At 45.9% G+C, this 26,921-nt stretch overlaps 1 protein-coding gene across 6 annotated transcripts in view; it reads right to left on the reverse strand.

Annotated features, from left to right (window-relative positions):
* Nucleotides 1–26,921, reverse strand: part of LOC125467654 (disintegrin and metalloproteinase domain-containing protein 12-like) — a 243,940-nt gene that overhangs the window by 32,546 nt on the left and 184,473 nt on the right. For 5 of the 6 annotated variants that reach the window (XM_059650852.1, XM_059650849.1, XM_059650844.1 and 2 more), the window contains one exon: nt 18,411–19,727. The exons of the other annotated variant lie outside the window; for it this stretch is intronic. Coding sequence is in view for 1 of the 5 variants with exons in the window: in XM_059650849.1 (XP_059506832.1) it covers nt 19,676–19,727 (52 nt within the window). In the remaining 4 variants the exon portion in view is untranslated. Of the gene's footprint in view, nt 1–18,410; nt 19,728–26,921 lie in introns of those variants that run through there. 6 annotated transcript variants of the gene reach the window in all.

Here is a 26,921-nt window from a genome sequence, read left to right on the forward strand (position 1 = left end):
CTTTATTCCTTGGAATGTAGGAGCATGAGGGGTGACCTTATTAAGGTGTATAAAATCACGAGGGGCATAGATAAGATAAATGCTATGGCCTTTTTCCCAGGGATGGGAAATTTAAAACTAAAGGGTATAGATTTAAGGGGAGAGGTGATAAATTTAAGGAGGATCTGAGAGACAACTTCTTCATGCAGAGAACAGTGAGTTTATGGAATGGGCTGCCAGAGAAAATGGTTGAGGTGAAATCTAAAAGGTCAATATTTGTTCTGCTGACATAGAGTACATAGTACATAGAGTACAGAGAAATGTTCAGCACAGTACAGTCCCTTCGGCCCACCATGTTGTGCCGTGGAATAATCCTAATCTAAAACTAAAATAACCGAACCTACATTCCCCTCAATTCACTGCTGTCCATGTGCATGTCCAGCAGTCGCTTAAATGTCACTAATGACTCTGCTTCCATTACTACCACTGGTAAACTATTCCATGCGCTCACAACTCTCTGGGTGAAGAACCTCCCTCTGACATCTCCTCTATACCTTCCTCCTAACACCTTAAAACTATGACCCCTCGCGGCAGTCAATCCTGCCCTGGGGAAAAGTCTCTGGCTATCGACTCTATCCATGACTCTCATTACCTTGTACACCTCGATCAGGTCACCTCTCTTCCTCCTTCTCTCCAGAGAGAAAAGTCCAAGCTCAGTCAACCTCTCCTCGTAAGACAAGCCCTCCAGTCCCGGCAGCATCCTGGTAAACCTCCTTTGCACCCTCTCCAAAGCCTCCACATCTTTCCTATAACAGGGCGACCAGAACTGGACACAATGTTCCAAGTGTGGTCTCACCAGGGTTTTGTAGAGCTGCAGCATAACCTCGCAGCTCTTAAACTCGATCCCCCTGTTGATGAAAGCCGAAACACCAGATGCTTTCTTAACAACCTTATCCACCTGGGTGGCAACTTTGCGGGAGCTATGCACTTGAACACCAAGATCCCGCTGTTCCTCCACACTGCCGAGAATCCTGCCTTTAATCCTATATTCAGCATGTAAATTCGACCTTTCAAAATGCATCACTTTGCATTTATCCAGGTTGAACTCCATCTGCCATTTCTCAGCCCAGCTCTGCATTCTGTCAATGTCTCGCTGAAGCCTGCAATAGCCCTCAATACCATCAACGGCACCTCCAACCTTTGTGTCATCAGCAAACATACTAATCCATCCCTCGGCCAAGTCATTTATAAAACCTACAAAGAGCAGAGGCCCAAGAACAGAGCCCTGTGGGACACCACTCGGCACTGACCTCCAGGCAGAATACTTACCATCTACAACCACTCTCTGCCTCCTGTCAACTAACCAGTTCTGAATCCAGACAGCTAAATCACCCTGTATCCCATACCTCCTGACTTTCTGAATGAGCCTGCCATGGGGAACCTTATCTATTGACTTGCTGAAGTCCACGTACACCACATCCTCTGCTCGACCCTTGTCAATCTGTCTCGTGACTTCCTCAAAGAACTCAATAAGATTTGTAAGGTATGACCTGCCCCTCACAAAGCCACGCTGACTCCCTTTAATCACGCTATGCTTTTCCAAATAGTCATAAATCCTATCCCTAAGAATTCTTTCCAAAACCTTGCTAACCACAGACATAAGACTGACTGGTCTGTAATTTCCAGGGATTTCCCTATTCCCTTTCTTGAAAAGATGAAAACATTTGCCTCCCTCCAATCTTCCGTTACGACTCCCATGGAGAGTGAGGAAGCAAAGGTCTTCGCCAGCGACTTAGCAACCTGCTTTCTCGCTTCCCGGAGCAACCTAGGATAAATCTGGTCTGGCTCTGGGGACTTATCAATCTTAATGTTTGCCAAAATTTCCAGCACATCAACTTCCTCAATCTTGATCTGTTCAAGCCCGTTTTCCTGCTGCCCAAAGTTCTCCTGCACAACAAGGTCCCTTTCCTTTGTGAAAACCGAAGCAAAAAACTCATTGAGGGCTGCCCCTACTTGCTCAGACTCCACACACAAGTTCCCTACGCTATCCCTGATCGGCCCTACCTTCTCCCTGATCATTCTCTTATTCCTCACGTATGAGTAAAATGCCTTTGGGTTCTCCCTAATCCTTCCTGCCAAGCCTTTTTCGTGCCCCGTCCTGGCCCTCCTCAGTCCACTTTTGAGCTCTTTCCGAGCAAGCCTGTAATCCTCTAAAGCTGTGCTAGACCCTTGCTTCCTCCACCTTACGTACGCTCCCTTTTTCTTTTTGACAAGAAGCACCTCTGTACCCGTCATCCAAGGCTCCTTAATCTTACCCCTTCTTACCTGTCTCAAAGGAACAAATTTATACATCACTCGCAACAACTGCTCCTTAAACAGCCTCCACATGTCTGTTGTGCTCCTTCTGTGGAACAATTGCTCCCAATCTGTACTTCCCAACTCCTGTCTGATAGCATCATAGTTTCCTTTACCCCAGTTAAATATCTTCCCCTGGTAACTGCTCCTTTCCCTTTCCACGGCTGTGGTAAATGTGAGGCAGTTGTGGTCGCAGTCGCCAAAGTGTTCTCCCACCACGAGATCTGACACTTGTCCTGGCTCATTGCCGAGCACCAAATCCAAAATGGCCTCCCCCCTCGTCGGCCTGTCCACATACTGAGTAAGGAAACCCTCCTGAACACACCTGACAAAAACAGCTCCATCCAAACCATCTGCACGAAGGAGGTTTCAATCTATATTGGGAAAGTTGAAGTCACCCCTAACAACAACCCTGATACGTTTGCACTTTTCAACAATAGGCCGGCCTATGTAAGAAATTAGGTGCTAAGCTGTGCCATGGGTGCCTCTGACTCACAGACAAAATGTGTTAATCTAATTATACTCTGCTCTCTGTAAATGTTGACCTGAGGTTAAAAAAGATGAGGAACTGTCGAGAGCTGTGATTAAGAATTGAAGAACTGTCTAGTTGTACATATTGTTTTTGGGCAGCTGGCCTTTGCTTCTAAAGTTAGGTGATTAAGTCATGTACTATCACTGTTGCTAGGCATATGACTATGGGGAAGTAAAAAGTTGTATCTTGCATACGTGACTGACTGTGATGTAAAATCTCTTTATAAAGGGAAAATGGTTCCCTTATTGGGGGGGCATCATGTCCTCGGCTGCTTTGGGAAGCGAGAAATGCAATTGCTTCGCCACTTGCGAAGATCTTTGCATCCTCGCTCTCCACTGGAGTCGTACCTGAGGACTGGAGAGAGGCAAATGTAATTCCTCTCGTCAAGAAAGGAAATAGGGAAATCCCCGGCAATTATAGACCAGTAAGTCTCACGTCTGTCGTCTGCAAGGTGTTAGAAAGGATTCTGAGGGATAAGATTTATGACCATCTGGAAGAGCATGGCTTGATCAAATACAGTCAACATGGCTTTGTGAGGGATAGGTCATGCCTTACAAACCTTATCGAGTTTTTTGAGGATGTGACTAGAAAAGTTGATGAGGGTCGAGCTGTGGATGTGGTGTATATGGACTTCAGTAAGGCATTTGATAAGGTTCCCCATGGTAGGCTCATTCAGAAAGTCAGGAGGAATGGGATACAGGGGAACTTAGCTGCTTGGATACAGAATTGGCTGGCCAACAGAAGACAGCGAGTGGTAGTAGAAGGAAAATATTCTGCCTGGAAGTCAGTGGTGAGTGGGGTTCCACAGGGCTCTGTCCTTGGGCCTCTACTGTTTGTAATTTTTATTAATGACTTGGATGAGGGGATTGAAGGATGGGTCAGCAAGTTTGCAGACAACACAAAGGTTGGAGGTGTCGTTGACAGTGTAGAGGGCTGTTGTAGGCTGCAGCGGGACATTGACAGGATGCAGAGATGGGCTGAGAGGTGGCAGATGGAGTTCAACCTGGATAAATGCGAGGTGATGCATTTTGGAAGGTCGAATTTGAAAGCTGAGTACAGGATTAAGGATAGGATTCTTGGCCGCGTGGAGGAACAGAGGGATCTTGGTGTGCAGATACATAGATCCCTTAAAATGGCCACCCAAGTGGACAGGGTTGTTAAGAAAGCATATGGTGTTTTGGCTTTCATTAATAGGGGGATTGAGTTTAAGAGTCGTGAGATCTTGTTGCAGCTCTATAAAACTTTGGTTAGACCACACTTGGAATACTGCGTCCAGTTCTGGGCGCCCTATTATGGGAAAGATGTGGATGCTTTGGAGAGGGTTCAGAGGAGGTTTACCAGGATGCTGCCTGGACTGGAGGGCTTATCTTATGAAGAGAGGTTGACTGAGCTCGGTCTCTTTTCATTGGAGAAAAGGAGGAGGAGAGGGGACCTAATTGAGGTATACAAGATAATGAGAGGCATAGATAGAGTTGATAGCCAGAGACTATTTCCCAGGGCAGAAATGGCTAGCACGAGGGGTCATAGTTTTAAGCTAGTTGGTGGAAAGTATAGAGGGGATGTCAGAGGCAGGTTCTTTACGCAGAGAGTTGTGAGAGCATGGAATGCGTTGCCAGCAGCAGTTGTGGACATGTATATGGTCACAGAAATTTGAGGGTGCATACATGAGGATCAATGGTCGGCACAACATTGTGGGCTGAAGGGCCTGTTCTGTGCTGTACTGTTCTGTGTTCTATGTTCTATGTTCTATGTTCTATGGTGCAATACGCCACGTATAGTGTGGAATTTGCACAGTGATCCTCCATATTTGTAAGCGTATACTTAAATAAACAATACTGCAAGTTATCTGTCTGTTGATGCCATACATTTGTTTCAAGCATATATGTTAGATGAAAAAGAACTCAAAAGGACAATTTGGCAATGAGGACGGGATCCCAACACATACAGAGCTCCTAGGAGGACTGACTAAGTGATTGACCTTGTGCAGGGGACATGAGACAGGTGGGCCCACAAGGTAAGATTTGCTTTGACCTCTGTCATTAACCTAACATTCGGTCGACCCCTCGTCCCAGTGGTCTCTATGTTGATGGGATCTCAGCATGAATAATACGCTTGGGCACTAACAGACATAGAACATAGAACATTACAGCACAGTACAGGCCCTTCGGCCCTCGATGTTGTGCCGACCTGTCATACCGATCTCAAGCCCATCTAACCTACACTATTCCATGTACGTCCATATGCTTATCCAATGACGACTTAAATGTACCTAAAGTTGGTGAATCTACTACCGTTGCAGGCAAAGCGTTCCATTCCCTTACTACTCTCTGAGTAAAGAAACTACCTCTGACATCTGTCCTATATCTTTCACCCCTCAATTTAGAGCTATGCCCCCTCGTGCTCGCCGTCACCATCCTAGGAAAAAGCCTCTCCCTATCCACCCTATCTAACCCTCTGATTATTTTTACATTATGTCCAGGAGATTCGAGGCCCCCGGTGATTGGGGTTTGAGTCCCCAGGTCAGGGTTAGGAATTTGGAGGTTGGAGTCCTCCAGTATTTGTGGGGTTAGGAGTCCCTAGGTCAGGCAAAATTAACTAAGTCTGGGGCGGCGGGGAACTCATATAAGATTGGTAAAGTAGAATAAGTGTCCGGCATAGGTACAGGATTGTTACATTGTCTGTCTGTCTCAACCACCCTGCCTTAGACAGGTTGTTAAAAGTGGAAATCCCCCACGTGAAGGTCAGGACCCTGAAGTGGGTGTGGAGACTAAGGACACTGGGTTAAAAAAAGACAACAAAAAGTGGGGTGATTCAAAGAATGGGCCAAACCTTGGATAAATCTGGCACTGGAGCTCGCCTACATTGAATGTGCCGAGATAATCCTGAGGATGAGGAACGGTTCAGACGTCTGTTGGTAAAAGAACTAAGGAATGATATTTGGCCACTAGGAAGAACTTGGGATGTAGGTAAATGTACAAAGGCGGAAGAAGCAATTTGGAAACACAATGCGGGGACTAAATGGAAAGCTTTAATGTCCACGTGGAGAAAGACTGCTGAGGAAATAATGAATAAATCTAAACAGGCCAGCTGGGAGAATAATGCACATCGAAGAGGGATTAGAGTATGTGATCATGAGGGAAACCCTAAGTCATGGGAGGTGTTGAAGCAGCAGTGTGATGATTATGGTTTGAGTAAAGCAGAACAGGAACGATTGAGAAAGGAGAGGCAAAATAAGGAATCAGAATCTAAGTGTCAAGCCAGTTTATCATGTGGAAAAAATCAGAGGGACCTCCTGACATGTCTGGTCTGCCCATGTTATTCCAGGATAATGATACGGATGCACAAGAGGAGGATTGGCGAGTGTCACCCAGTGCCCCACCATCATAACCATACCAACCTATATACCCTAATCCTACTGTCAGTGCTCCTCTACCTCGGCCTCAGTCCAAGGGCCAGCAGCCCTTACCCCCACCCTATTTTCTGCGACCTTCCACACTCCTGCAACCTACCCCAGTTCCCGCTCTGCCTACCCAGCCCATTTCACATGGAAATGTTACCCACCCTGCTGACCAGAAACAGACTACGGATAGTTTTAATGATCCAGGGGCCTAGAGATCCCATTCAAAGACCCAGAAAAAATGAGTGACTAATTCTTTTGAGGCACATAGGGGGCAGAAAGACTTATTGTATAATACTGACACAGATAGCAGTACGGAGTATGACAATCCTCCACATTACAATTCCGAGAATGAAGAATGGTCAAGGAGAGTTATAGAGGAACCGGTCAATCCTGGTGACCCATTCGAAAGGGAAAGACAAAAGGGTTCCTGTAAACGCAGACAGAGACAGTTTCCTAATCGATTCGTCCCTAACCCACATCCCAGACAGGCAGGCCAGGCCACTATACAGGCCTTCACTCCTTGGAAACCCCAAGAGATGTGCTTAATTATGTGTCAAGCCCCAAACCGAAACATGAGGTCTGGGCCACCCCGCCCAACGCACGGACGCTTCCGTTGTGGTAGTCGGAACCACTGGAAGCGGGACTGCCCTATGGTAGAATCAATTTCAAGGAAGGTCCCATGGGAAAAGACAACATTTATCCACCAGTAATCCCTTTTCGGCACGGCTACCTCCCCTTTCAAATTTACCAGTTTTGACCAGAGACCCTGTAGGTGAACCAATAATACTTCTGTCTAACGAAGGACAGGAAGTCCCCTTTATGATAGATACGGGAGCCACAGCATCAACACTTGACACTTTTTGTGTGCGTCAGCCATGTGTGCGCCATCTCCATGTACCTCAGTGGTCTAACTGGGCAGGAGAGGCAATGCCCCCTGACAGAACCACTGATTGTCCAATTTGGCCCTCATACCTGTATGGCTCAATTCACCCAAACTCCTGATTTAGGGGGTAATCTAGCAGGAACAGCTTTGTTGTGTTCCCTTCAGGTCGAAACCCTTTGTCTTAATGAAGGCATTGCTATAAAGAATGAGGCCACCAAGACGCAATTTTGGACCCACTGTTGCCCCCAGTGGTGGGCGTTTGATTTGAAACCAGAAGATTTTCCTCCTCCCTTACGGACCCCTGGCCCCCATGTAACCCTTTGTTATGATCCTACTGGAAGCTCCACTGAGTTACTGGCTTTCTTTGCTCCTTTCCTAGGAATGACTGTCTCTGTTAGTATTATAGGATGCATTGAAAGTAAGGAGGGGTCAGCTCTCCTGATGGACGTTCCCATCCACCTCTGGCGCCAATCAGGCTTGGTAGCCCCCCACATCACCTTGTCTATGAATGAAGAATAAAAGGCAAAGGCCCTGGGATTCTTAGCCCACTGCCGAGAGCATCAGTCAGATCTTAGTGTCATTGACAGACCTCAACAACTGGCTGACAGGAGTTTAACTTATTTTTCTGATCCTTACACCAGAGTGGGCCCACTCTGTCACCACCAAGCCCAACACGAGACCTCGGAAGAACCTTTTTCTGACATTTGGTCGGCCTCTAAGCATGAAGTAGGATGTACCTCTGCAGAGCCTATAAGGATCCAGATTATCCGAGGGCAAACCTGCCTTCGATACCCCAATATCCCCTAAGACCGGAAGCTATAGCAGGGGTATCAACCTTGACAGAGTTTCTCCTCCAACAAGGTATTCTAGTTCCCTGCCAATCATCCTGCAACACCCCCATTTTACCTGTCCCAAAACGAGGACGCTCGGAATGGAGATTAGTGCAGGATCTTAAACAGGTCAAAAAATAGTCCAACCTTTACACCCAGTTGTGCCCAACCCTGCAATGATTCTTAGCAATATTCCCACGGATGCCTGTATTTTCACCCTGGTTGACTTGCAGTATGCTTTCTTTGCTATCCCGTTAGCTGAAGATTCCCAATATTTATTTGCCTTCACCTTTAAGGGCCAATAATACACTTGGACACGCCTCCCCCAGGGATTTGTCCATTCACCTACTTTATTTTCCCAGATATTACATCGGCAGCTCCAGAAGTTTCGGCTCCTGGACGGCTCTACCCTTGTCCAATATGTTGACGGTTTGCTCCTAGCTAGTCCTTCAGAATCTGCGAACATTGCTGATACTAACCGTCTCTTGAATGCTCTCCACTCTTGGGAATATGTTACAGCAGCCACTAAGGTTAAGCGCACCCAGCGACAAGTAAAGTTTCTGAGAACTTTGATCAGCACTTCTAATAAACAGTTGACCCCCGAACACATTACACCTATCTTAATGAGACCTTTGCCTTCAAATCCCAAGCAAATGCGTGCCTTTTTAGGCTTAGTTAACTATTGCTGACAGTGACTCCCGAATGTAACATTACTCACCAAACAGTTAACCGCTTTGGCCTCAAGCAAGGCCCCAAATACTTTTACCCTATGCAATGAACAACAGTCAGCCTTCATGGAATTAAAAAAGGCCCTTGCCAGTACACCAGCACTCGGAAGACCCTTGTATGATAGGCTGTTCCAGTTATATGCCAGTATCTTGGAGGACTGTGCAACTGCTGTCTTGACCCAAGCCCATGGGGATCACAAAAGGCCGGTGGCATACTACTCGACCTGCCTTGACCCAGTAGCCATGGGACTCCCACACTGCTCGCAAATTCTCCCTGCTATGTACTCTCTTGTAACCGCTGCTTCCAATATTACACTCCAGCAACCCCTGACTATTTATTCGTCACATGCTATTGTAGCCCTCCTGACTTCCCATCAGACCCAACATCTTACAGGCACGCCTAAGCCGTTATGAGGTAACTCTCATTAATAATCCCCTTCTGACCTTCTCTTACTGTTCGACTGTAAACCCAGTGGCCTTCGAGTAGCCCACCCGAAGAACTTCAGGAACCCCCCCCCACACCATGATTGCCTATTGCACAATCATTTCCTAAGCTCCCCTCGAACAGACCTTTCAGATGACCCATTACCAACACCAGATCTCATATTTTTCATGGATGGTAGCTCTTCAATAGCACCTTTAGGAGTTCCCCTTTCAGGCTATGCTATTGTGGACCACACAACCACCTTAGAATCAGCCTCTTTCGATCTTCCTGTATCCGCCCAAAAAGCGGAACTTTTGCCTTAACATGAGCCTATATCTCAGCCACTGGGAAGTCGGCTAATATACATACTGACTCACAATATGCCTTTGGCGTGGCCCATGATTTTAGCCAGCTTTGGTCCCAACGACAGTTCCTCACCTCCTCGGGATCACCCATTCAGAACTCACTATATGTCCAAAAGCTTCTCAAAGCCATCCTCCTTAGAAAATAGGTGACAGATTAGACAGAGGATCTCGATAGGCGCAGGCTTGGAGGGCCAAAGGGCCTGTTCCTGTGCTGTAATTTTCTTTGTTCTTTGTCCTCCCCAAGCATTTGGCCATAATCAAATGTGCTGCCCATGTACTGGACGATGCAGGTGTCAGGAAGGACAATGCTACAGGTGATCAAGCTGCCAAAGATGCTACAACAGTTTGCAATTCTATTGTGTCCTCTATGAACCAGCAGGCCCTAAATTGTTCACCTGCCTCAAAAACAATGAGCATAACAGACATTGTCATGGTGCAGCGTTTACAGGGGGACACCCCATACTGTGTGTCAAAAGGCCTCTGAATCACTCCAGTTGGCCAACTGTGTGTACCTGATGCTTTGTTACCAATGCTTAGTGACTGTCTTCATACTGATACCCTCTTTGGCAGGGAGGGAATGAATGATATCATGCTACGCACCTGGTGGCACCCTTGACTGGCTGAGGCAGACCAAATGCGTGTCCAATCATATCTAACGTGCCAGAAGAATAATGCTGGTCAAGGAGTGCGGTGCATAACAGGAAAACACTCTTGCCAGGTGGTCTATTTGAGTGCATTCAGCTTGATTTTATTGCATTGCCGCGTGTACACTGCTATAAGTATTCTCTTTTTATTGTTGACGTATTTAGTAGATGGATTGAGGCCTTTCCAACCACTAATAATAAAGCCTAAACAGTGGTAAAATTACTACTGACAGAGAACATATCAAGGTTCGGTGTGCTTTGACAGATTAGTTCAGACAATGGCCCCCAATTTGTAGGGAAGATCAACAGAGAGCTATGTGAGGTACTGCTTATTCAGCAGCAATTTCATTGTGCTCAGCATCCCCAAACAGCAGGAATAGTGGAAAGGGTCAATGTAACCCTTAAGACTAAACTGACTAAGTTAATGCCCGAGATAATAAAATGTGAGGCTGGATGAACACAGCAGGCCAAGCAGCTCCTGAGATGCTGCTGGGCCTGCTGTGTTCATCCAGCCTCACATTTTATTATCTTGGAATTCTCCAGCATCTGCAGTTCCCATTATCTCTGATACTAAGTTAATGTCCAAGACTGGTCTCAATTGGCTAAAAGTCCTTCCTTTAGCTTTATACCACATGAGAATAATCCCCATTCAACTATGGGTTTATTGGCTGCAGAGATAATTTATGGCCGACCCAGTAGAACCCCTTGGGACGCTGACACGGGCCCACCTGCCCAAATAGACTTGAATATCATGGGAGAAGAGATGCAAACCTCGTCTCTAAAGTTTCTAAAGTAACTGTAATGGCACACATGTTTCCTCAGTGACCTGGTCCTACCCATCTGACTCCGAACGGCAGCGGCGGCGGCGGAGGGGGGGGGGGGGGGTGGTGGCGAGGTGGAGAGGCGGGGTACTGGGGCGTTGAGGGGGGGGGGTTCATTCACATCCCCCTCTTCTCCCTCTCCGTCCGGGTGCCCATATCAATCAACCTGGGGTATCAAGCAGTATACCATAAATGCCAATCAGACCGAGGTCAAATGCTATCGTGCCAAGGAAGGTTTTGTGTTTCTCCTCAATGGGACTTACATGACAGCCACACCGACACCCCGACCCTCTTTGCAGCTGGTACTTTCGGACCAATTACCATCCCATGCCCCCAGCGAGGACATACCTGTAGGAAGATAGTGACCCGAGCCATTAGCGAACGATTCTGTACAGACTGTAAGGACTCAGTAACACTGAGGTCCTCACTTGGCTATGGGTTCCTCGGGGCCATATCTCTGGGGGGAGCAGTGGGAATCATTAGTGCCAAGAATAGGAACTATCTTATTTGTGGATTAACCATCCTGGGAAATGGGACTGTAGGAGGACTAGAAGCTATTAATAAGGAACTGGCAGAACTAAGGCTCTACGCACAACAGACAAGGTATGCTGTGGATTAACAGGTAGCTCAACAAGGGGGGGTATGTACTATAGTAGGAGAAAAATGCATCACCCATGTTACGGATGAATCATATAACATAACCCACGCCATTCAGTCCATTAAGAAGCAATTAGATGATTTCAGGCAAAGTCTTCAAAAAGGAGATGGCTGGTTAGGGTGGCTACTGGGAGGATCCTGGGGATCCTAACTACTGCATGGGCTAGTAATTCTTGTTGTAATAATCATTGAATGTTGTGTGTTAATAACTTGCTTAAATACTGGTTGTAAGATTCTTATGAATAAGCTGGCGGCACCTTTCTCAGCCCCCATTTAGTTAGTTATCATGGAATGAGAAAAGGAGGGAATGAAATGTTGAAGGGGGATTATTTGTTTTGCTGACATGTAAGAAATTAGGTGCTAAGTTGCACCGTGGGAGCCTCTGCCTCGTGGATGAAATGTGGTAATCTAATTATACTCTGCTCGCTGTAAATGTTGAACTAAGGCTAAAAAGATGAGGGACTGTCTAGAGCAGCAATTGAGAATTGAGGGACTATCTAGTTGTACATATTGTTTTTGGGCAGCTGGCCTTTGCTTCTAAAGTTAGGTGATTAAGTCATGTACTATCACTGTTGCTAGGCATATGACTATGGGGGAGTAAAAAGTTGTATCTTGCATACATGACTGACTGTGATGTAAAATCTTACATAAAGGGAAGACAGTTCCCTTATTGGCGGGGCATCACCGTGCAATACGCCACGTATAGCATGGGATTTGTACAGTAATCCTCCATATTTGTAAGCACTTACTTAAATAAATGATATTGCAAGTTATGAATAAAGAACAAAGAAAATTACAGCACAGGAACAGGCCCTTTGGCTCCACAAGCCCGTGCCAATCGAGATTCTCTGTCTAAACCTGTTATCTATTTTCTAAGGGTCAGTATGCCTTTGTTCCCTGCCCATCCATGTACCTGTCCAGATACATCTTAAAAGACACTTTTGTGTCTGTGTCTACCACCTCCACTGGCAACGCGTTCCAGGCGCCCACCACCCTCTGTGTAAAGAACTTTCCACACATATCTCCCTTAAACTTTCCTCCTCTCACTTTGAACTCATGACCCCTAGTAATTGAGTCCCCCACTCTGGGAAAAAGCTTCTTGCTATCCACCCTTGTCTATACCCCTCATGATTTTGTAGACCTCAATTAGGTCCCCCCTCAATCTCCGTCTTTCTAATGAAAATAATCCTAATTTACTCAACCTTTCCTCATAGCTAGCGCCCTCCATACCAGGCAACATCCTGGTGAACCTCCTCTGCACCCTCTCCAAAGCATCCACATCCTTTTGGTAATGTGGCGACCAGAACTGTGCGCAGTACTCTAAATGTGGCTGAACCGAAGCCCTATACAACTGCAACATGACCTACCGACACTTCTACGCAATACCCCGTCCGATGAAGAAAAACATGCCATATGCCTTCTTGACGACTCCACTGACCTGCGTTGCCACCTTCAGGAAACAATGGACCTGAATACCCAGATCTCTCTGTTCATCAATTTTCCCCAGGACTTTTCCATTTACTGTGTAGTTCGCTCTTGAATTAGATCTTCCAAAATGCATGTCGCATGTGCCCGGATTGAACTCCATCTGCTATTTATCTGCCCAACTCTCCAATCTATCTATATTCTGCTGTAATCTCTGACAGTCCACTGCAAAGCCTCTTTCAGGATGCCTAACCTGAAGAAGTCATCCTCCTCCCTCCTGACCAACCTCAGGGGATCTCTCTCTCACTGCAACTCGCTTGTGGTCTCTTCACCTATTTTCTCCTTTATCTATCTTCAGTCCGCCTCCCCCTCTCTCCCTATTTATTTCAGAATCCTCTCCCCACCCCCCATTTCTGATGAAGGGTCTAGGCCCGAAACGTCAGCTTTTGTGCTCCTAAGATACTGCTTGGCCTGCTGTGTTCATCCAGCCCCACACTTTGTTATCTTGGAGTCTCCTTCACTATCTGTTACTCCACCAATCTTCGTGTCACCTGTCTGTTGAAGCTGTACATTTGTTTCAAGTGTATATGTTAGGTGAAAAAGAACTCAAAAGGACAGAGACTGGTACAATAGCAATATTTAAAAAACATTTGGATAGGTACATGGATGACAAGGGTTTAGAGGAATATGGACCAAATGTGGGCAGTTGGAACTAGCTAAGTGAGCACCTTGTTCAGCATGGACCAGTCTGGGCTCTGCTGCACAGAACGGTAGGAAAAAGAGTGGCAGAGTGATAGTTATAGGGGATTCACTTGTAAGGGGAATAGATAGGTGTTTCTGTGGCTGCAAATGAGAGTTCAGGATGGTAAGTTGCATCCCTGGTGCAAGGGTGAAGGATGTCTCAGAGGGCTGTAGGACATCCTGGAGGGGGAGAGTGAACAGCCAGCTATCATGATAAATATAGGATTGGTAACAAAACGGGATGTGGTCCAGCAAGCTGAATTCCAGGAGTCAGGAGTTAAACTAAAGAGAAGGGTCTCAAAGGTAGTAATCTCAGGATTGCTAACAGTGCCATGTGCTAGTCAGAGTAGGAATGGAAGGATAGCTAAGACGAATACGTGGCTTGAAGAATGGTGCAAGAGGGAGGGATTCAAATTCCCTGGACATTGGAACCAGTTCTGGGGGAGATGGGACCAGTTTAGCCTGGATGGTCTGTACCTGGGGAGGACCAGAATCAATGTCCTGGGGAAATGCCTTCTCTTGCTGTTGGAAGAGGGATGGGAACCAATGCAGGAAGTCAGAGGAATGTAAAGAGTGGACAGAAACAAAAGATAGTCAGGGGAAAAGTGAGAATGGAAAGCAGCGTAACCAAAGACAAAAATCAAAAAGGGCCACATTACATCATGTTTCTAAAATGGCAATAAACGTAAAAAAAAGCCTGCAAGGAGCACTTATAATATGGCAGATGAATGAACTGTTCAGACAGTTATTAATGGATACAATGTAATTGGAATCAGAGACCTGACTCCAGGGTGGCCAAGGAAGGGAACTCATTGTCCAAGGTTATTCAATTTTCAGGAAAGGTGGACAGAAAGCTACACCTGTCCCCACACCTCCTCCCTCACCCCCATCCCAGGCCCCAAGATGACATTCCACATTAAGCAGAGGTTCACCTGCACATCTGCCAATGTGGTATACTGCATCCACTGTGCCCGGTGCGGCTTCCTCTACATTGGGGAAACCAAGCGGAGGCTTGGGGACCGCTTTGCAGAACACCTCCGCTCATTTCGCAACAAACAACTGCACCTCCCAGTCGCAAACCATTTCCACTCCCCCTCCCATTCTCTAGATGACATGTCCATCATGGGCCTCCTGCACTGCCACAATGATGCCACCCGAAGGTTGCAGGAACAGCAACTCATATTTCGCCTGGGAACCCTGCAGCCATATGGTATCAATGTGGACTTCACCAGTTTCAAAATCTCCCCTTCCCCCACCGCATCCCAAAACCAGCCCAGTTCATCCCCTCCCCCCACTGCACCACACAACCAGCCCAGCTCTTCCCCCCCACCCACTGCATCCCAAAACCAGTCCAACCTGTCTCTGCCTCCCTAACCGGTTCTTCCTCTCACCCATCCCTTCCTCCCACCCCAAGCCGCACCCCCAGCTACCTACCAACCTCATCCCACCTCCTTGACCTGTCCGTCTTCCCTGGATTGACCTATCCCCTCCCTACCTCCCCACCTACACTCTCTCCACCTATCTTCTTTACTCTCCATCTTCGGTCCGCCTCCCCGTCTCTCCCTATTTATTCCAGTTCCCTCTCCCCATCCCCCTCTCTGATGAAGGGTCTAGGCCCGAAACGTCAGCTTTTGTGCTCCTGAAATGCTGCTTGGCCTGCTGTGTTCATCCAGCCTCACATTTTATTATCTTAGAAAGCAAAGGGAGCTGGGGTAGTATTGCTGGTTAAGATGAGGATTAACACAAAGTACGGGAGGACATTACCCTGGATGATGTGGAATATGTATGGGTGAAGTTGTGGAACACCAAAGGTAAAAAAGACGTTGGTGGGTGTTGTGAACAGATAAAATGGTATTGAACAGGAAATTAGAGATCATGCAGTAAGCTTATAGCAGTGATGATGGGTGACTTCAATTTACATATTGATACTTACAGAAAGCTAATTCTGATGGTGGATCGGCAAAGGCAGACATTCAAAGAACACATGGATGAACTTCAACAACTGCATTAGAGTAAAACAGGGAAGATGGTTCAACCATGGCTAACAAGACAAATAAGAGATAATAATATAATAGTGTAGGTTAGATGGGCTTCAGATCGGTGTGACAGGTCGGCACAACATCGAGGGCCAAAGGGCCTGTACTGTGCTGTAATGTTTTATTTTCTAGTGTTTAAGTCAAAGAGGGGGCATATAAATTGGCGAAAAAAAACATGCCCGAACACTGGGAGAAATTTTAAATTCAGGAGGACAAATGATTTAATTCAGAAGGAAAATATAAAATATAAGAGTAAGGTTGAGGGAAACATAAAAACTGACTACAAACGCTTATGATAACGAGGTGTACAACTGAATGAACCCTATCACAGGACAAGCAGCATCAGAGGAGGCAACATGGTTTTGTAAAGGGGAGGTTGCATCTCACTAACGACTGAGTTTTTTGAGGAAGTGATGAAGATGATTGATGAGGGTAGGGCTGAGGGTTGTCTACATGGGCTTCAGTGAGGCCTTTGTCCCTCATGGCAGAAGGTAAAGTCGCATTGGGTCAGAGGTGAGTTTGCATGATGGATAAAAAACTGGCTCGGTCATAAAAGATAGAGGGTAGCAATTGAAGGGAGCATTTCTGTATGGAGGGCTGTGACTCGTTGCGTTCCTCAGGGATCAGTGTTGGGACCTTTGCTATTTGTAATATATATATATATAAATGATTTGGAGGAGAATGTAACTGGTTTGATTAGTAAGTTTGCCAATGACACCAAGGTTGGTGGAATTGCAGATAGCGATGAGGACCGTCAAAGGATACAGTTGGATATAGATCGGTTGGTGGCTTGGGCAGAGAGATGGCAGATGACGTTTAATCCAGTAAAATGTGAAGTAACGCATTCTGGAAGATCTAATCCAGATCAAAAATATACAGTAAATGGCAGAATCCTTAAGAGTACTGATAGGCAGGGGAATCTGGGTGTACAGGCACACAGGTCACTGAAAGTGGCAACGCAAGTGGAGAAGGTAGTCAACAAGGCATATGGCATGCTTACCTTCATCAGTCGGGGCACTTGAGTTTAAAAATCGGAAGATAATTGTGCAGCTGTACAGAACCTTAGTTTGGCCGCATTTGGAATGTTATATTCCGTTCTGGTCGCCACACTACCAGAAGGATGTGGTGGCTTTGGAGAGGGTACAGAAAAGATTTACCACAATGTTGCCTGCTATGGAGGGCATTAGCTATGAGGAGAGGTTGGAAAATCTTGGGTTGATCTCACTGGAACGATGGAGGTTAAGGGGCGACCTGATAGAGTTCTACAAGATAATGAAGGGCATGGACAGACTGGACTGTCAGAAGCTTTATCCCAGGGAGAAGTAGTCAGTTATCAGGGGCCATGGGTTTAAGGTGTGAGGGGCAAGGTTTAAAGGTGATGTATCAAGCAAGTTTTTTACACGGAGGGTTGTGGGTGCCTGGAACTCGCGGCCGGGGGAAGTAGTGGAAGCAGATACTATTGTGACTTTTAAAGGGCGTCTTAACAAATATGAATAAGATGGGAATAGAGGGATACAGTTCCCAGAAGGGTAGGGTGTTTTAGTTGTAATGGCAGCATGTCGGTGTAGGCTTGGAGGGCCAAAGGGCCTATTCCTGTAAATTTCTTTGTTCTTTGTTTCACTATGACTGTTCATCCCATGCACCCACGGCCCTCCATTTGAAAAGTGTGCCCCTTAGGTCCCTTTAAAATCTTTCTCCGCTCACTTCAAAAGCTATGTCCTCTAGTTTTGGACCCCCCTACACTGTGGAAAAGAACTTGGCTATTTACCATATCTCAACAGTCGCCCCATTGGCGGCGAAATCTGAAGCTCCAGGGAAAAGTGTCCCGGCTTATTCAGCTTCTCTTTACGTCTCAAACCAACCAGTCTCAGTAATATCCTTATGAATATTTTGCTCACCCTTTCCAGTTTAATAATATCACATCTGTACCAGGTCAGCCAGAATTATATGCATTACTCCACATGTGGCCTTACCGGTCCCTTGTACAGCCATACCATGCCGTCCCAACTCCTGTACTTAATGGATCAAAAACAAAGTTGCTTGAAAAGCCCAGCAGGTATGGCAGCATCTGCGAAGGGAAAAACAGAGTTAACATTTCGGGTCCAGTGATCCTTCCTCAGGTCAATTCTGAGGAAGGGTCACCGGACCCAAAACATTGACTGTTTTTCCTTCACAGATGCTGTCAGACCAGCTGGGCTTTTCAAGCAACTTTGTTTTTGTTCCTTATTTACAGGATCTTCAGCTCTTTCGGTTTTTATCCTGTACTTAATGATCTGGCCAATTAAGGCAAGCATGCTATATGCTTTCTTCATGACCCTGTCTACCTGTGATGCCACTTTCAAAGGAACTATGTAGCTGAACCCCTACCTCTCTCTGCTCGACAACACTGCCCAGGGCCCTATCATTAACTGAATAAGTCCTACCCTGGTTTATCTTACCAATATGCAATACCTTGCACTTTTCTAAATTAAACTCCATCTGCCATTCTGCAGCCTGCTTGCCTGGTTGATCAAGATCATGTTTTATTCTTGATGTGGAGATGCCCGTGTTGGACTAGGATAGACACAGTTCGAAGTCATATGACACCAGGTTATAGTCCAATTGGTTTATTTAAAATCACAATCTTTTGGAACCGAAGTGGAGAGGCACTCAGCACAGAATATGTAGGCAGAGAAATAATGGCAAGATAATTCCAGGTAATTAAGAGTGGCAATCATTAAGCACAAATATTTGAATTGATTTATTGTCACATGTACCTAAGTACAGTGAAGAGCTTAGGTGCGAGCAGTACAGGTAGATCATTGCAAATGAGGACATGCAGAACATAGGGTGCTAAGACAGAATGATGCATACAGGTTACACTGCACAGGAGGTGCGCTAGGCAAGATCAACATTACCAAGACCAACTTTATTTGAAGTTGCACAGTCCATGCATCTCTCAAATAATAACAGGAACGAAGTTGTTCTTGAACCTGTTGGTGCATGCGTTTCAGCTCCGGTATCTTCTTCCTGATGGAAGAGGTTGTAGAAGCGCATCAGCAAGGTGGTAAGGGTCTTTGATGATATTGGCAGCCTTTCTGAAGCAGAGAGCCATGTAAATGGAGTCCATTGATGGGTGGTTGGCTTCTGTAATGGTTGGGGCTGTGTACACAATCTTCTGTAGTTTTTTTTACAGTCCTAAGCAGAGCAGTTGCCGTAGTAGGCTGTTATGCGCCTGGATAGAATGCTTTCTATAATGCGTATGTAGAAGTTGGAGAGGGTACTAATGGCCCTGCCAAATTTCCTAAGCTCCATGAGGAAGAAAAGGTGTTGTTGTGCCTTCTTGGCAGTCATAACAAGGTGGTAAGTCCAGGACAGATTGTTGATAATCATTACTCTGAAGAATGTGATGCCCTCAACCCTCTCCGCTTAGCTCCTTTGACGTGGATCGGAGCACGCTCTCCACCTTTCTTCCTGATAGGAATGATCAGTTCTTTTGTTTCACTGACATTGACGACTGTTTATCATTTCACCATCATACCAAGCGCTCTCTCCTTTCTGCATTCTGATTCATCATTGTTTGATATCCAGTCTGACACCAATAAGTTATCAGGAAACCTGCAGATGGAATTCATGTGGAATTTGGCTACACAGTCATAGGTGTACAGGGGAACAGAAGGGGGTTGAGAATGCATCCTGGAGGGGTGCCAGTGTTGAGGATTATTGTGGAGGAGATGCAGCTCTCCAGTGTTCACTGATTTTGGTCTATAGATTAAGAAGCTGAGGATTCAGTTGCATAAGGTGGAGCTAAAATTTAGGTCTTCGAGTCTTGATGTTAGTCTGGAGTGGGCTAGTGTGTTGAAGGCGAAGCTTTTTCTAGATGTTCCAGGGAAAAGTGCAAGGCTTAGGAAATGGATCCGCTGTGAACCTGTTATGTTGGTAGACAAATAACAGGGGATTGAGGCAGGCTGGGAGGCTAGAGTTGATGTGGGCCATGAACAATCTCTTCAAGCACTTGGTGATTATCGAGGTCAGAGCCACTGGGTGATCACCATGAAGGCACATTGGTGTGAATGCAATGACAGACTGAACAACAAGTGTTTGCAGGTGATCAGAAGTGTCAAACCATGAGAGTAAAGTATCAACAATAGATTAACAAGTGAAGGGAGGATGTTTTAACTGATCATCTCACTGTCTGAATTAATTACAACAAAAAAGAGAAAAAAAAACACATCAAAAATAAGATGGAGCTGGAGACAAACCAATTGACTGGAACAAAGGGAGTAGGTATCAGAGTTGCATGACGAGGTTCTAACCAAAGTAACAAAGTAATCAAAAATTGTACAAACTAATTAAGGTAAGGAGATAATCACAAGTAACAAAGGCAATGGAGGCAAAACAGGACAGTAAAGAAGATTTTACAGACACAGAACAGTACGGTGGGGTTACATGTATGGCAATGTGAACCCAGAATCACTGTTGATGCCATCCTCTTGGGGATAGAACTTGGCGATCAGTTTCTGCTCAGCAATTGTGTGTTGAGATATTCAAAGTCTACTTACTAGAAGGTAGGAATCTGAATGCCCTTGACTGCTGAAGTGCTCCGACTAGGAAGAAACATTCCTGTCTGGCAATTGTCACATGAGGTGTCTGTTCATCTATTATCAAGAGATAGTAGGAACTGCAGATGCTGGAGAATCTGAGATCACAAGGTGTAAAGCTGGATGAACAGAGAAGGCCAAGCAGCATCAGAAGAGTAGGAAAGCTGATGTTTCAGGGCTAGATCTTTCTTCAGAAATGGGGGAGAGGAAGGGGATTCTGAAATAAATAGGGAGGCGGGGAGAGGCGGATCGAAAATGAATTATTATAGCGTCTGCATGGTCTCGACAGCATAGCATGTTTTGTGGTATCCTTGTCTGCAGCATATGAGATAGATAACTGAGCTAGAGAAACACAGCAGGCCAGAAAGCACCTGAGGAGCAGGAAAGTTGAAGTTTCAGGTTGAGACACTTCCTTAGAAATGGGGAGGGGGAAGGGGGCTCAGAAATAAATAGAGGGGTTGGACTGGGGAAGGTAGGTGGGACGGTGTTAGATGAATGCATGTAGGTACCGGTGGGGATTGGTCAGTGAGGTGGGAAGAGAGGACAGGTGGGAGAAAAGCTGTCAGGTCAAGGAGGCGAGGATGAGGGGGAGGGTTGGTAATGGGGTGAGGCCAGGAGTGGGGAGATTTTGAAACTGGTAAAATCCACATTGAGACCATTGGGCTGTAGGCTCCCAAGGCAGAATGCAGTGCTACTCTTCCAATTTCCAGGTGGCATCATTGTGACATTCAATGAGGCCCAAGATGGACATGTCACCCAGGGAGTGGGAGGGGGAGTTGAAATGGTTTGCAACCAGAAGGTGTTGTCATTTATCATGAACATAGCAGGTACTCTACAAAGCGGTCTCTGAGCCTTTGCTTGACCTCACTGATGTAGAGGAGGCCACATTGGGAACAGCGGATGCAATAGACCACCTTAATTGATGTGCAGGTAAACCTCTGTCTGATGTGGAAGGTTTGTTTGGTGCCTTGAATGGAAGGGAGGTGTAGGGACAGATGAAGCACTTCCTGCAGTTGCAGGGAAAAGTGTCGTAGGTAGTGGGGAGTGTGGAGCGGACAAGGAAGTCACAGAGAGAGGGTCCCTACAAAAGGCAGATAGGGCTGGGGTTGGATTGTAGGTGGCAGAAAATGATACATTCGTTATGGAGATTAGTGCAGTGATACATGAGGACAAAGGGGATTCTGTCTATGTTTTTGTTGTGGGGAGGGGATGTGAGGGCAGAAGTGCGGGAAATGCAAGAGATGCAGTCGAGAGCATTTTTAACCACTGAAAGGAGGTGGGGGGGGAGGAGTTGCAGTCCTTGAAATAAGAGGACATCTGGGATGTTCCGGAGTGGAACACCCATCTTGCGAGCAGACATGGCAGAGGAGGAGGAATTGGAGCTAGGGGATTCTGCATAGTTGCAGGAAGGTGGGTGAGAGGAGGTGTCATCTAGGTAGCTGTGGGAGTCGGTGGGCTTTAAATAGATGTCAGTTTTGAGGTGGTCACCAGAGATGGAGACAAAGGGCCAGGAAAGAAAGGGAGCTATCAGAGAGGTCCAGATGAACTGGCGGTTGGGGTGAAAGGTGTTATTGAAGTTGAAAAACAGTTCAAACGCCTTGTGGGAGCACAAGACATTGCCAATCCAGTCAGTCATCGATGTAGCAGTCGACGAGGTGGGGGATAGTGCCAGTGTAGCAGCAGAAGAGGGGCTATTTCATGTATCGTATGAAGAGGCAGGCATAGTTTGGGCACATGCGAGTTCCCATGACTGAAACACATGAGTATCTGTTGTGTAAGTGGTGGGTGGTGTTACCACATATGATGGTACTATCCATGATGAAAATTTGACATATTTTGCAGAGGTTTCCATCCAGGATTGTATCATGTTGTGGTCAGTTGAACACCGACTGAAGGCTGGGTAGTTTGCTGCGAACGAAAGTCGTTTGTACGTAAGGCAGCTGTTTGAAGGAGAGAAGTAGGGATGATCTTGGCAAGATGCTCAATGACGATATGTTGAAGGCTGCAGTGATAAAGAATGCCATAGCTTCCCCACTCCAATGAAGTCGCGGATGACCAAGTTGTATCTGGTGTCTGTCTTCTGAGCTGATCATTGTGGTTTGTCACTGTAGCACCTCACGAGTGTCTGATGAGTTGAGCGTTGTATCCTGTTCTTATAAGGGTGTGTTTCAGTGTCTCTAGGTATCCATCACATTCCTCCTCTGAGCAAATCTTTTCTAATACAGAGCTTGTCTGCAGGGGGATGGCTTTAACATGTTTAGGGTGGAAGGCACACAACTAAAACATAGTGAGATTATCCATAGTGAGGTTATCCATGGCTTTATGGTGGAATGAAGTACTGATAGAGGTGAGTGTGTGCAAGCATGAGACTGACAGAAATTGCAATATCAGAAGTTTCATCCCATCAGACTCACTCGGGTTTGCCCTTCAGAATCAGTCTCATCCTTGGACACACATCTCCATGGAAACCTTGGTACCTGACTTTACCACAAGCTCATGGCCAACCTCATGACGCTGCTCTTCTCTGGCTTCCACCCCAAACATTTTAAAACAGCCATCCCTACAGACAAGTCCTTGTATGTACAGGATCTGCTAAGATGAGGAGGAATGCAACAGACCTGTACAGATGCTGAAACACATCATCGTTAGAATGGGATATGATGCTCAACTCATTGATGGACAGTTCCGATTTGCCATAGTGAAAAACCACAATGCCTTCCTCAGAAGATGGACATCGGGAACAACCAATAGAATACTCTTCATCAACCAGTATTTCCCTGGAGCAGAGAAACTATGCCATGTTCTTCACAGCAGTCAACACATCATTGATGACGACAGGTATTTCACCAAGGCCATCCGTATGCCTCCAAACAGCTGCCCTACCTCAAGCTGGCCACTGTTCACAACAAACTTCTCCTGAACACTGGGTATAGTGACTCAGACATCACACAACCCTGCCACCGCAAACTCTACAAGACGACATGCCAGATCTTCAACATCGGCACTACCATAATACTTGGCAACACCACCCACCTTCTACATGCAGGTACTCATGTGACTTGGTCAATGTTGTCCACCTCATTCACTGCAGGCAAGGATACTTGAGGCGTAGTGTATCGGTGAGACCATGCAGACACTGCAAAAACAGATGAATGGGCACCGCTCAACAATCACAAGACAAGGATGCTTCATCCCAGTGGGGAACACTTCAGCACTCAAGGGCATTCAGCCTCCGATCTTCAAGTAAACAGCCTCCAAGACAAATGACAATGCAGAATTGCCGAGCAGAAACTGATAGCCAAGTTCCATACCCATGAATATGGCCTCAATTGTGATTGTGCATTCATATCATGCTATATGTAACCCATCCACATCGTTCTATCGATAAAATATTCCCTACTGCCTTGTTTAGACACCGTTACTTTTGTAACCTGCGATTATCTCCCAACCTTAGTTTGAACAGTTTTTGATTACTTAGGTTAGACTCTTGTCATGTGACTGATACCTACTCCATGTTATTCCAGCCATTTGGAATGTCTCCAGCACTTTTATTTTTGATTGTTTGCAATTATCTCTCTGTTTCAATTAATCGGTTCATAGGCCATCCCCTCTCTTGTTATTTAGCCCGTTGACACTCTGCTGCCACAATTTATACAAAAATTTATACCAAAACTGCACACAATTGTGTGCAGTTTTGGTCTCCAAATTTGAGCAAGGACATTCTTGCTATTGAGGGAGTGCAGCGTAGGTTCACGAGGTCAATTCCCGGAATGGCGGGACTATCATATATTGAAAGATTGGAGCGACTGGGCTTGTATACACTTGAGTTTAGAAGGATGAGAGGGGATCTGATTGAGACGTGTAAGATTATTAAGGGATTGGACACTCTGGAGGCAGGAAGCATGTTTCCACTGATGGGTGAATCCAGAACCAGAGGACACAGTTTAAAAATAAGGGATAGGCCATTTAGAACAGAGTTGAGGAAAAGCTTCTTCACCCAGAAAGTGGTGGGTATATGGAATGGTCTGCCCCAGAAGGCAGTGAAGGCCAAGTCTCTGGATACTTTCAAGAAAGAGATAGATAGAGCTCTTAAAGATAGTGGAATCAAGGGTTATGGGGACAAGGCAGGAACGGGATACTGATCATGGATGATCAGCCATGATCATAATGAATGGTGGTGCTGGCTCGAAGGGCCGAATGGACTACTCCTGCACCTATTTTCTATTGTCTATGATACTTATCTGTTGGCACTCCTAATCACCTGGTGTTACTTTGCCATTATTTCTCTGCCTACATATTCTGTTCCTGTGTACCTCTCTCCACTTCATCAGGCAAAAGCTTGTGATTTCACATAAGCCTGTCAGACAATAACCTGGTATCATGTGACCGTTGTGCTCTTAGATAACAATCTTCACTGCTCACTATACCACCAAATTTGGTGTCATCCATAAACTTGTTAAACATTCCTGCTATATTCACATCCAAATTTTTTACAGAAATAGTCAAACAGTGGACCCAGAACTGATCCTTGCAGCACACCATTAGCCACAGCACTTCAGTCTGTAAAACACCCTCCTTCACCATCCTCTGTCTTCTATAGGGAAGTCAATTTTGTATCCAGTTGGCTAGAACATAGAACATAGAACATAGAACAGTACAGCACAGAACAGGCCCTTCAGCCCACAATGTTGTGCCGACCATTGATCCTCATGGATGCACCCTCAAATTTCTGTGACCATATGCATGTCCAGCAGTCTCTTAAATGACCCCAATGACCTTGCTTCCACAACTGCTGCTGGCAACGCATTCCATGCTCTCACAACTCTCTGCGTAAAGAACCTGCCTCTGACATCCCCTCTATACTTTCCACCAACCAGCTTAAAACTATGACCCCTCGTGCTAGCCATTTCTGCCCTGGGAAATAGTCTCTGGCTATCGACTCTATCTATGCCTCTCATTATCTTGTATACCTCAATTAGGTCCCCTCTCCTCCTCCTTTTCTCCAATGAAAAGAGACCGAGCTCAGTCAACCTCTCTTCATAAGATAAGCCCTCCAGTCCAGGCAGCATCCTGGTAAACCTCCTCTGAACCCTCTCCAAAGCATCCACATCTTTCCTATAATAGGGCGCCCAGAACTGGACGCAGTATTCCAAGTGCGGTCTAACCAAAGTTTTATAGAGCTGCAACAAGATCTCACGACTCTTAAACTCAATCCCCCTGTTAATGAAAGCCAAAACACCATATGCTTTCTTAACAACCCTGTCCACTTGGGTGGCTAGTTCTCCATGGATCCCACCTGATCTAACCTTGCTAACCAGTGTACCATGCGGAACCTTGTTGAAAATCTTGCTAAAGTTGGTCTACCATTCTGCCTTCATTTGTCTTCTTGTTCACCTCTTCAAAAAGAAATCTGTCAAGTTTGAGACATGATTTTTCACACACAAAGCCATGGTGACTTTTCCTAATCAGTCCTTGCCTTTCCAAAGGAGTTTAGATCCTGTCTCAACATTTCCTCTAACAGCTTACCCACCACTGACGTCAGGCTCACCCGTCTGTTATTCCCTGGCTTTTCCTTGCAGCCTTTCTACAGAACACTAGCCACCCGCCAATCTTCCAGCACCCAACCTGTGCCTGTCAATGATGCAACTATCTCCACTAGGATTCCACAATTTCTTCACCAGCTTCCCATGATCTCCTGTGATACACTTGATTAGGTCCCAGAGACTTATATACCTTTCTGCATTTTCAGGCCTCCAGCACCTCTTCTGTAATGCGACTTCTATAGACAGCACTATTTATTTCCCTAACATTCATCACTTTCTCCATGGTAAAAACCTGATGAGAAATATTCATTTGCCATCTCCTGTGGCTCCACACAGATGGCCTTGTTGATCTTTAAGGGGCCCTATTTTCTCCTAGTTGCGCTTTTGCCCTTAAATTAAATGTAGTATCTCTTTAGATTTTCCTTTATCTACCTGCCAAAGCTATCTCATGTCCCCTTTCTGCCCTCCTGATTTTCCTGTAAGTGTATTCCTCAAGGAATTTACTTGATCCCAGCTGCGTACACCTGACATGCCTTTTTGTTGATTAGAGCCTCAATATCTCTTGTTATAGAGTGTTCCCTATGCCTGCCAGCCTTGCCCTTCACTCTAACAGGAACATGCTGTCCCTGAATTTTCGTTATCTCACATTTGAAAGCCCACCACTTGCCTGCAAACAGCCTTCCCCAACCCAATCAAATTCTGAAAATTCCAGTCTAATACCATCAAAATTGGCCTTGCCCCAGTTTAGAACTTTAACTTGCGGACCAGATCTGTCCTTTTCCATAAGGATTTTAAAGCCAATGCAATTTGGACACTGGTCCCAAGGTGTTCCCCCACTATCACCTCAGTCACTTGCCCTGCCTATTTGTCAAGAGGAAGTGGTGTTTTGCCCCTTCTCTATTAGGGCCATTTATATATTGATTGAGAAAAAAAAATCCTGAATACACAACACATTCATACCCAGCCAAGCCCTGAACA

This window comes from Stegostoma tigrinum, chromosome 1 (genome assembly GCF_030684315.1).
Source record: "Stegostoma tigrinum isolate sSteTig4 chromosome 1, sSteTig4.hap1, whole genome shotgun sequence".
In the NCBI taxonomy this organism is placed as follows: domain Eukaryota; kingdom Metazoa; phylum Chordata; class Chondrichthyes; order Orectolobiformes; family Stegostomatidae; genus Stegostoma; species Stegostoma tigrinum.